This window comes from Lolium perenne, chromosome 1 (genome assembly GCF_019359855.2).
Source record: "Lolium perenne isolate Kyuss_39 chromosome 1, Kyuss_2.0, whole genome shotgun sequence".
Taxonomy (NCBI): domain Eukaryota; kingdom Viridiplantae; phylum Streptophyta; class Magnoliopsida; order Poales; family Poaceae; genus Lolium; species Lolium perenne.
Window position 1 is genome coordinate 230,045,717 of NC_067244.2, and position 12,017 is coordinate 230,057,733.

Sequence of the window (12,017 nt, forward strand, 5' to 3'; positions counted from 1 at the left end):
TCCTTACCATTTTGGGTGAGTGTTTATGTCTTGAGCACATTCTCCTTTGTTTACTCCATGCATGGTATGTGGCCGGCTAATCGATGAGTTATGCATGACGTACTGTGCATGTATCGTGTCCGCAGGTTCCACTGGATTCTGCTAGTAATTAAAGTTGACAAATCAGAATGTCTCATCCACGACTCTCTGGATATGGATAAGGCGGAGTGGGCCGACATGAGACAAATGATTCAAAAGTAATTGTTTTCATTCATTTGCGCTCTATATCGATCGGCCTATTTCGTTCATTTCCTAATTAAGCTTCAAGTAATTAACTAATAACTCTCTTGTTCATATAATTTTCTTTGCCTCGTAGGGTTTGGAGACGGTTCGCAGATACAAAGGTCGGTGAATTCAAGAAAGAGCTAAATTTCATGCGGTCAAAGGCTAAGAATGGTAGCGATATGCAGCCACCGGGAACCAATCTGTGTGGATACTATGTCTGTGAGATGATCCGGAGATACACCTCTGAGCGCGTTCCGAGTGATCTCAATGCTCAGAGGAATAACCTCCGGATGATGCTTAGTCCAGAAGCTCACTTCCGACCACTTCAAGAGGAACTAGCTGGATGGTTCAGGAGGGAAGTCCTCCATCCTAAAGGAGAACACCATTGCGACGACGTAGAACTATACATGCATTAAATTATGTATGGAAACTTGTTCAAACTTGTATATGGTCATCCGATGATATTGAATATATATTGTATATTCCTCTTGAATTCTTTTTGGTTCTAATTTCAAATTTGTTTGAAATTGTACATTCATATGCATGTATATATGTAGTACCGTAGAATATGTGAAACTCCTTCAAAATTACAATAAAGCACAAAAGAAATAAAACAATATACAAATTAAACAGAAAATATGCTTAGGGGGGGGGGGGGGGGGGGGGCAGGTTTTGGGGGGGCCTAAAACCCTAAACCTGCGGCGGCCTTTAGTCGCGGTTGGCCAGAAGAACCACGACTAAAGGTCCTCCGCCCCGACGGCCGCCTGGCGCCCACGTGGACGGGCCTTTAGTCGCGGTTCGTAAGGAACCGCGACTAAAGGGGGGGGGGGGGGGGGGGCCTTTAGTCGCGCTACTTTGGTCGCGGTTGCGCAACCGCGACTAATGGCAGTTGCGAACCGCGACCAAAGGCCCTTTTTCCACCAGTGGGGTACACAATTTTGTTTCACCTGAGTTTGAGCCGCTGACACCGGCTCTACGTCTCCACTAGGACGGGATATGCACTCATGTGTTAAGTGTATGGATACTGTTTGGAAGCATCTACAGACAGATGGCTCTCGAAGTACCATGTATATGGGGGCATCAAATGTGGCTTCATGTAGATGAGGAGTTGAGAAAGTCATTAAAATATGTTTGATGGTGAAGTGGAGACCCAAGTTAAGCCACCTACGAGGATTGTACATGAAATCTATACGATGTTGAACGATTGGGAATGGTGCCCTAAGAAGGGAAAGAAGCAGATTGCCTTGGAGTTAATGTGCAAAGTATGGAAAACAAAGTCAATTTTTTTGAACTTTCGATATTAATTAGTCGATACGCCTCATTTTCTTGATGTCATGAATATCATGAAGAAATGTGTGTGTGAGATTTTGCTTGCTACACTTTTCAACATGCCGGACAAGACTAAATATAGGACTGAGGCAAGAACAAATTTTGTATCGGGGAAGGGCTTCACGAAGGTCGTGAGAAGGAGATGACATCAGCGAAGGGAAAAAGTGACTAATGATGATTGGCCCCCGTCTTACTTTACTCTTTTTTAGCAGGAGCTCGATCAAGTTTTCAAGTGCCTTGGAGGTATGAAAGTTACTTCCGATTTCCTGGTGATCGGAGGTAGATATCCATATTCGAAGAAACAAAGTTTCAACTGGATAGTCTTATTACTATCACGTGATGATGTGGCAATTACTTTCGGTTGCACTTAGAGGGATACCGGGCGATCACGTATGTGACACCCTTTTGGACCTCTGCATTTTTTTGACGTTCTCTCGAAGAGGCGCCTGAGAAGGCTAAAGGAAGATATCATTATAATACTATGTGAGTTTGAAATCTACTTCCCGTCCACATTCTTTGATGTTATGGTCCACTTGTTGGCCCACATTGTCCATGAGACCAGCTTGCTAGGACTACTATTTTTGCACACCATGATACTGTTCGAAAGGATGAATGGGTTCATGAACGGATACGTTCGTAACATGATCTGTCTAGATGGAAGCATCATCCATGGTTTTCTGACCAAGGAGTGCATCACGTTACAACCCAATTATGTAGACGTTGAAAAAAAATTAGGATGCCCGTTAATAAGCACCTTGGTAAGCTCGAAGGAGTAGGTCACTCGTTTTTGAAGTGGATTTAGATGTCAACATTGATACGCCAAACCCATGCAATGACTTCGATAGAGCGTTGTGTTACAACAATTAGAAGTGGTAAATTCTAGGTTAAAGAAGCACGAAAGGATACTAGAGAAAATGTACAAAAGACAAAGGATAGAAGAGAAGGAAAGTCTAAATTAGTAAAGAGCACAACACAAAGTGCTCCGTTTGTAGCAAATACTTGGCAAAGTTTGGAATTTTCGAGTACTTCTTATTTGCCGAGCGTTACACTCAGCAAACACTCGGGTGGAGCACGAGTGTAATGTTCGGCAAAGTTTCACCATTTCAGGTCCGGTCCATAGATTTTGGGGGTCCTAGGGTGAAACGACACCAAGGATCTCTTTTCATAGTGGCTAAACTTTTCTAGGGCAGGGGGCGATGGCCCCCCTACTCTGCAAAATTCCTTAAAGATATTCATTTATATTAAATTTATATATCTTACTTAAAGTTTAAGCATGATTAGTTTGAAAGATCCATGGTCTTCAGAATATTGGTGAAGATGTTTGAAGCTATTTATTTCTATTGATCGCACGAACTATATACCATAATTATTATTTCTACCAATAGCTAATTGTGTACATGTGTATTGTTTGCGAGAAATAGAAATAATCAAAGAAAAAATTATGAGGGTCGGTGTTGTTTTGCATATTTGAGAAGGATTCGGAGTATAGACACGTTAAGCTACAACTTCAACCTTCTATATTTTTTAGAATTATTCCAAACTCTACTACCTAAAGAGTATAAATATAAGTGTAGTAAGTGTATAAAAAAATCTTGGATCCTAACTGGGCGAGCGACCCTCTGCCCCGCCCTATGGGCTGGTTCTGGTTGCCTAGTTGTGAAAAAAAACACTAGACAAACAACCAAATACACTACATCATGTGTTTTGCTCTAGTTTGCCACCCAAACCACACTAGGTCACGACCTGACCCGAATGATCGTTGCTGCATGGGAGGCCGAAGATGAGGCCGCCGCCTCAAGTACCACCACCATTGGGCGCCATGCTACCCAGCAGCCACGAGTGAATCGCACCGCGAGGTGAGGGTTAAGAAACTCCAAAACTATGCCTATTAGGGCCGTCATGTGTCTGTCATTATCACCTGCTCTGATGGGGTTTAGTTTTTCACCCGGAGATCCTGAGACCACTTGCATGAAAACTGCACAACCAGGCAATCAAGAAGGAGATTCATGTGCTCTCTGAAGTATGCCCAGCTGTGGTGGTGACGGACGGAGATTTTTCCTCTACAGTAACTAGCACAATACTCGTGCGTTGCTACGGGTAGGCCACAATGGCGAAGCCACACAGTTTTTAGGTATGTAAGAAAAAATCATGCGAATTTTTTTTTTATATAAATACATATATTGAACTACGCCAATTTTGATTTGACTACACAACGTTGAAGTTCTGTTCCGCCATTGGTGGACCACATGTTCATCCCATATATTTTTCAAAAAATAGATTTTGTCATACATAATTTAATTGATCAACAAAACATTATATTTCTTATAAATGTTTATGTGTTGATTTCTATGATTAAAACTGTATAAATAATTGATTTGCCTTTGCTCTGTTGTTAAGATAGCTTAACTTGCTACTTGAAAAACGGAAGGCAGTACCAAAGAAAGTCGCCCCGTCGGTCTATAGTTTTTCTAGGAATCACTCTCCAATCAATACATTCCTCTCTTTTTTTCCTCATTTTTGAATCAAGAAGGAGATTCATGTGCTCTCTGAAGTATGCCCAGCTGTGGTGGTGACGGACGGAGATTTTTTCCTCTACAGTAATAAAGAACGCCAAACAAAACAGAGTACTTTGCGTAATCACCTACACTCATGCATGTGCCTCTAGCTTTGCTCTCCCCATCTTCGTCAAGAAAATTGCTTGACCTGCAGAGAAAAAGTCAGAAGTACAACCGGTGCACGACGGCGCGGAATCTGCCAGGAAAATGAGCGCCCAGCAAGGACATTGACCAGCTCGAAGGGAAGTAAACTCTTCTCGCCCATGTTACCTTCTATACTACGACACGAAGGTGGCCAGCGAATGGAAGGGCACACCGCCGGTCAGCCGCTAACTTACTGCGCTATGCAAGTTGTGTGCACCGGAATGCTAGGTAGACGTGCTGAAATGCTAAATCATGGTGATGCTGATGTGAATGACAGCCTGAAGAGTTGGGTTTCATCCTTATTAATTAGATCAGACTAGCCAGGCATGTACGTGGGTGACATGGATGAAGCGCCCAGTCCATCCTATATTAGCCGCTTGCATGTGTGTGATGGAGCTATCAACGCTGCGAGCAATGGCGCCCGGTCCATGGCTGTTGCTCCTCTGCGTCGCCACCGGCGTCGTGCTCCACGCTCACGCTCAGCCTGACAGCAAAGGTATGCATTCTTCAGTATTACGTTCTGGACCAGATGCACTGTCCATGCATGGTTTGCGTTGCTTCATCAAGCCTCTAAATCGATCGATCGTTGGCGTCCTGCGACACTGCAGGATTCATAAGCATAGACTGCGGCCTCTCGGGGGAGTCGGGCCACGTGGATGATACCACCAAGCTCGCCTACGCCCCGGACGCCGGCTTCACCGACGCTGGCACCAACCACAACGTCTCGGCCGAGTATGTGACCCCGACCATGGGCAAGACCTGGTACAACGTGCGCAGCTTCGCCGCTGGCAAGCGTAACTGCTACACGCTCCGGTCCCTCGTCTCCGGGCTCAAGTACCTCATCCGGGCCACGTTCAAGTACGGCAACTACGATGGCCTCAACCTCCACCCGGTTTTCGACCTCTACATCGGCGTCAACTACTGGCAGACCGTGAACATCTCCAGTCCGGATGCGGTGATGTTGGTGGAGGCAATCGTGGTGGTGCCGGACGATTTCGTGCAGGTGTGCCTGGTGAACACCGACGCCGGGACGCCCTTCATCTCTAGCCTTGCGCTGAGGCCGCTGAAGCGGACGCTCTACCCGCAGGTGACTGAGGTGCAGGGGTTGACCCTGCTGGACAGACTCAACTTCGGCCCGACCAACGATAGTTTCGTTGTCAGGTATCCCGATGACCCACACGACCGGATATGGTTCACTATAGTCGACACGGCGACCTGGGCCAGTATATCGACGCCGCAGAAGGTGAATACCATAGACGACGATTCTTTCGAGGCGCCGTCGGCGGTGTTGCGGACGGGGATCATGCCGCGGAACGTCTCTCAGAAGATAGAGCTCACATGGTCCTCCGACCCCACCCCGATGGACCCTTCACCGGGGTACCTCTTCGTCCTGCACTTGGCCGAGCTGCAGGTCCTCCGCAGCAACGCCCTGCGGGAGGTGAGAGTCACCATCAACGACAAGCCGTGGTTTACGTCGGACTTCACCTTCTCGCCGGTTTACCTCTATGACATCCCCTTCTACAACCGTCAACCCTTCCAGTACAGCCAATACAACCTCTCCGTCGAGGCCACAAGTAACTCCACGCTGCCGCCCGTCATCAACGCTGCCGAGATCTTCACCGTGCTTCCCACCACCAACCTTGGCACGGATCCTGAGGATGGTATGTCATGCAAAAACAGATTACTAATTTCCTTACAAAAAAACAATTAATAATTTCCTTACAAAAAAGCAGATTACTAATCCTTGTGTTTCTCAGTGCTCAATGCAAGTCACATATACATACATATATATTTATGTTTATAGCATCAAATGCATATAATATACTTCATGCATGGCGGTTCCAAATGGTATTATAGATATTGATATTTTTTCTATATTCTTAACTTTGGTTAAAACCTAAATGCATTGTTCTAAGAAATAGAATGAGTATACTACTCCCTGTAAAGAGGTGATAACGTAGAAGCGGTGATGATTTCCCTGTGAAGTGGTGATAATTAAAATTGCATCATGAACGATTAACTGTAGTATATGCAATCACGGCAATCAAGGCGAAGTATCAAGTGAGCAAGAACTGGATGGGTGATCCTTGCGCTCCAAAGGCCATGGCGTGGGATAGGTTGACCTGCAGCTACGGCGCCATTGGCAGCCGTCCAAGGATCACAAGCGTGTAAGTACTTCAATGTACGCTTTCGCAAAAAAAAAAAAAGTACTTCAATGTACGGATGATGTGTTCTGTGTAGTGAAGCTGAACCACTTGAAATTTTCTCTCTGCAGAAGCCTGTCTTCGAGTGGTCTCAGTGGTGAGATATCGTCTTCTTTCACTAACCTCAAGGCAGTCCAGTACTTGTAAGTTCGGAGTTTTCAATCTAGTTTTGCCTAGTTCGTAGCTTGTTGGCCACAAAAATGTTAAGAAAGGTGATATTGTTTCATATCTTGCAGGGACCTGTCAAACAATAACTTGATAGGCTCGATTCCAGATACCCTTGCAGAGTTGCCTGTATTGAAAGTTCTGTATGTCCGGAAACTTTTGACATATTTTTTCCAATTTGCATGAACTTAAATCTTAACAATGCCATTATTTTGTTTCCATAGGGATTTGTCAGGCAACCAGCTCAATGGTTCAATCCCCTCTGGACTCCTCAAAAGAATTCAAGATGGTTCACTTGATCTAAGGTACTTTTCCCCGTTCTACTTCCCATTTTATCTAACATGTTGCTTGAAGAATCTCATTGATTAGCCTCTCTATTTGATATTTTGTCAGATATGTCAATAATCCAAACCTTTGCACCGATGGCAGTACGTGCCAACTGCATGCCAAAAAGAAAAGCAACATGGCACTCTATGTAGCTGTCCCTGCAGTATTGCTTGTGGTGATAGTATCAGTGACAGTTCTACTCATTTGCTTGCTAAAACGAAACAAACAAGGTAAGGCTTCCACTTGGGCACACCAATTGTCTTATATTTTCCCACACGCGAGCACTACTAATTTTTCCTATTGCCACCTACGAAGGATCAATGGACAACTCCATAACGCCAGAGAAATATAAGATCCCGAGCAACCCAACGACAAATGATGTGGACAGCCAGAGTTCACTGCGGCATCTTGAGAGCCGTCGGTTCACGTACAAGGAGCTTGAGATGATAACGAACAACTTTCAGCAAGTGCTAGGCAAAGGAGGGTTTGGGTATGTCTATAACGGCTTCCTAGAGAACGGTATCCAGGTTGCGGTGAAGCTGCGGTCACATTCTTCGAATCAAGGAGTCAAGGAGTTTCTCGCAGAGGTAATATTAATTTTTACAGTAGTGATGTTTACGGGTTCAACAGACCTCGGAGTGAAATTTGATAGGTTATATACAAACCTTTGTCCAGGCTCAAATTTTGACACGGATTCATCACATGAATCTTGTCACCATGATTGGTTACTGCAAGGATGGGGAGTACATGGCACTTGTCTATGAGTATATGTCAGAAGGAACCTTGCAAGAGCATATAGACGGTATTTACTCTACTCCCTATGTTTCTCAATATATTGTATATTAGTTTTTGTCAAATGAAAAACTTTATAAAGTTTGACCAAGTTATAGAAATAGTAATTACCTTCAAAATACTAAGTGCAAACCATATGAAGCTATATTTCATGACCGATCTAATAGTATCAATTTGATATTCTAGATGTTGATGTTGTTTCTTATATACTTGATCAAGCTCTGCGATGTTAGACTTTGACCTAAACTAATATGCAATGTATTAGGGAATAAGTTGTTTAGGAGTACAACTTACATAAATCATGTGTTCCAGTAGAGAAAACACTAGGTTTTGACTTCGGTACGCACGATGGAATTTAGATTTACTAAAGCATTTCAAACTGATTTTTTTTAATACAGTTGTTCATTTCACAATATCAATTATTTTCAGGAAGCAATCACAGTGGAGCATGTCTTCCCTGGACACACCGGCTGAGAATCGCCCTTGAATCTGCCCAAGGTATATATATATATCTTATAAAGTAATATTCCACTAACATGTATTAATGATATTCTCTACATGTAAGCGATCCACATCATCTATTATTGGAGCCATTCAATCCATGTTATCTCACTAATATTTATCAATGATACATTATTTATATATGCAAGATATCCACACCATCAATTTTTGCAAGATATCCACATCATCAATTTTTTAGCTATCTAATATTCCATATCATCAATTTTGAGCCGATAAAAACAAAATTATTTCAAATCGATTAAATTTAGCCTTTACCCATTTGTTTACACAACATAGTTCTTAAAGAGATTTCTGCTACAAAGTGCGGGATATCTTTCTAGTTCACTTGAATGCATAGTCGACTGCTTTGCCGCAGCTGCTGTTATTGAACGACATATGTTTTGACAAATTTGAGCACCAACCGATCTGCTACTTTGTAGGACTAGAGTACCTACACAAGGGTTGCAATCCACCCCTCATCCATCGGGATGTGAAGGCCACCAACATATTGTTGAACACGACATTGGAGGCTAGGATTGCTGATTTTGGCCTGTCCAAGGCTTTCAATAGCAATGACACCCACGTGTCTACAAACACGCTAGTCGGCACACCAGGATACGTCGATCCCGAGTACCAAATGACCATGCAACCAACTGTCAAAAGCGATGTGTACAGCTTCGGAGTTGTGCTGCTGGAGTTGGTCACTGGAAAGCCGGCCATTCTTCGGGAGCCAGTGCCCGTCAACATCATCCAGTGGGTACGACAGCGTCTGGCACAAGGAAACATTGAGGCCATAGTGGATACCCGCATGCGTGGTTGCTATGATGTCAATACTGTGTGGAAGGTTGCAGACATCGCCCTCAAGTGCACTGCACAATCCTCAACGCAGCGTCCCAACATGACCGATGTGGTGGGACAATTGCGAGAATGCATTGAGCTAGAGAATGGACACTCTCGAGATGATGCAAATAATGGATTCTACACCGGTAGCAGCGGCAATGACCCAAACATGAGTTATGATTCTTACACCACTGATCAGTCCACCAATGTGAGCCCGAACAACGCTTCATTTGAGATGGAGAAACGTCTTATGAGGGTGCCAACAATGCCCACCGGTCCCGCTACACGTTGAGCACTCTATGTTTCATTGGCTATTTTGACAAACTGCAACAGTCAATTCTACAATTTTATCCATGAAGTGGTATCTACAGTATTTGTAAGCATGTTGATTTTAATGGGCGCAGATGTGTAGATGTTCATATATCTAAACTGTGATATTTAAATTTCAGAATGAAGCCTTTTGGGTCAATGCATGCTAATTGTTCAAAAGACAACTTCCAATTGGTTGTTTCTACATAAGTAGGCGTTAGCTTTCCATTTCAAGCTTATGACCTTAGAGCATCATTAATAGTGATGTACAATTAAATGACAAATGATGTATAATAGGTTTGACGATGTAAAAAACTAATGTTTACAATACATTGGCATAAAAATACCTCCCCAACATATGATGTTGATGTATCCGGTGATGTAATATTTTGCCTAGGTGACGTAAAATAAAATAGATCACTCCACCACCTTAAAAAATATATATCCACAGTCTGAAGTTTCTATATATATATTCACGGTTTCAAAAAAATTTAACCCATGAACATTTCTCCAAGATAAAAAGGAAATTAGAAGAAAAAAGTAGATTTCGTGAACATCTTTTCAAGTTTGCATATTTTAAATATGTGAACATATTTTTACATTTGCAAATATTTTTTCAAATTCATGAACATTTTTCAGATAAGTGGACTTCTAAATTCGTGAACCTTTTGTTTCAAATTTTGTTATTTTCTGCCATTTTATTTTATGTTGGTTGGTAGTTCAGTTGTAATTCAAAGTCGGACTTCGGACTCATTTTAAGCCTTCCTCTAAAAAATGCTTTTTATGATGCATTTTAAGGATGGTACAAGAATCGTTAAATCTTACATTTTATTGATAAAGAAAATACATTAATACGGTGAATATACTAATTACATCTAGCCTCTGCACCAACAAGATGTTTAAAGACATCATGAATGCAGACAACCAAATTTTTTTTTAAACCCCATCGTGGTGATGAACCACTCACAATAGTAGCACCCAAAACCATCACCTAAGACAAAACCAAGACTTCAAACAAGATTCCCCAAAACCAAGCCTCCAGGAAGGAAACAATGCACACAAGTTATCGTCACCCGATCGAAGATCATGGGTTTTCACCTTGGTTAAGATCTGAGTTTCCAAAATAATGCCTTCAGCAAGGCTATTGCCAGGTACAACCAACGAATCTCCTAGAAATCATGGCTCGATAGTCGAAAAGCACCACCGGACAACCCGTGTTGCCATCGCTTCACTTCAGCATAACCAGTACCCTCCCCGCCATTACCAACCTTCGATCGCAGCCACCACGACTTTCTCCACCTCTGTCAGTTTCATGGGAATCTATATTAAGATATGTCTCAAGGCACCGAGAGGAGGTAAAGTTTTCCACCTCGCCCAAACAAAGCCATTCTGGTTGAAGATAAGGGCGTGCACGACCGCATTGATTTTGCTCTAGATATCCAGTAATGCCATATGTCAAACTACAAAAATCTCCAAAAAGAAGATCGGAACTCGTCTGCAGCCTGATCGAGGAGGCCGACATGAAGCCGATCGATGCCTTGGAGCTAGAAGAACAACAGGGCTAGACCACCTTCACTACTAGGAAAAGTCGTATAGGCCCCGAGTTACCACCGACGCGCGAAAAAGAGATACAATGGTGCTATTTACACTGGTGCACCCAAATATTGGAGCGTTGGTGATACGAGGATACCACTGGCGGAGAAATTTTTTGGTGCGCCGGGAATCAACCTCGTGCAGGTTTGGGCATGGCCAAAATAGGGCCTACACTTACCGCCGATGCAGTATAGTGGTGCGCCGGCGATAAGTGTCGGCCAGATTTTGTCCCCCCCTCCCCGGATCGCCTTTTCAGTTTTTAAAAAATAAAAAAAATGATAAAAAAATTTAAAAAATTCTTTCAAAATGACCATTGATGTTGTGCAGAGTATGCAGTTGGGAAACCCCAAGAGGAAGGTATGATGAGCATAGCAGAAAGTTTTTCCTTAGTAAGAAACCAAGGTTTAATCGATCAGTAGGAGAAAGCAATAACTTCTGAAGGTGTTGCTAGCTGACTTTGGCAGGGTGCACTACCGGTGTCAGTAACAACATGGAATCTGCACACAACACAACCAAAATGCTTTGCCCCAACTGTGAGGTTGTCAATCTCACTGGTTTGCTGAAAACAAAGGACTAGACGTATAGTGTGGAAAGAGATGTTTGTTTGCAGTGAAATAAAGAGAACAATGCTTGCAGTAGATGGTTTTATCAGTGTGAAAGAAATGACCGGGGTCCACAGTTCACTAGAGGTGTCTCTCCATAAAGATAAATAACATGCTGGGTACACAAATTATAGCTGGGCAATTGACAGAATAAATACCATACATGACAAGATGATTACTATGCGATTCATCTGGGGCATTACAACAAGATTCATAGACCGTAATCCAACTGCATCTATGACTAATAATCCACCCTCAAGATATCATCCGAACAACTTTAGGTATTAAGTTGCAAGCAACAAATTATTGCATTAAGTAAAGTGTGCAAAGTAAACAATAGAATTATCCTTGGATAAAGCACTGTTGTTTTCTCCCTAGTAGTAACAACACAT

The 12,017-nt window shown here is 42.9% G+C and overlaps 1 protein-coding gene across 1 annotated transcript; it reads left to right on the forward strand.

The window, feature by feature from the left end:
• The first annotated feature begins 4,682 nt into the window (after positions 1 to 4,682).
• LOC127326656 (putative leucine-rich repeat receptor-like protein kinase At2g19210) lies at positions 4,683 to 9,589 on the forward strand. Its single transcript, XM_051353457.2, has 11 exons — positions 4,683 to 4,788; positions 4,901 to 5,953; positions 6,319 to 6,460; positions 6,568 to 6,639; positions 6,733 to 6,804; positions 6,886 to 6,966; positions 7,055 to 7,218; positions 7,304 to 7,575; positions 7,664 to 7,790; positions 8,210 to 8,278; positions 8,722 to 9,589. The coding sequence occupies exons 1-11, from the start codon at positions 4,683 to 4,685 to the stop codon at positions 9,411 to 9,413; spliced, it is 2,850 nt and encodes a 949-aa protein (XP_051209417.1). The 3' UTR covers positions 9,414 to 9,589.
• The last annotated feature ends 2,428 nt before the right edge of the window (positions 9,590 to 12,017 follow it).

Coding starts and splice junctions, on each gene's coding strand:
- LOC127326656 (XM_051353457.2), top strand. CDS start 4,683: ATGGAGCTATCAACGCTGCGAGCAATGGCGCCCGGTCCATGGCTGTTG. Junction 7,219..7,303: donor GCTAAAACGAAACAAACAAG/GTAAGGCTTCCA, acceptor CCACCTACGAAG/GATCAATGGACAACTCCATA. Junction 7,791..8,209: donor CTTGCAAGAGCATATAGACG/GTATTTACTCTA, acceptor AATTATTTTCAG/GAAGCAATCACAGTGGAGCA.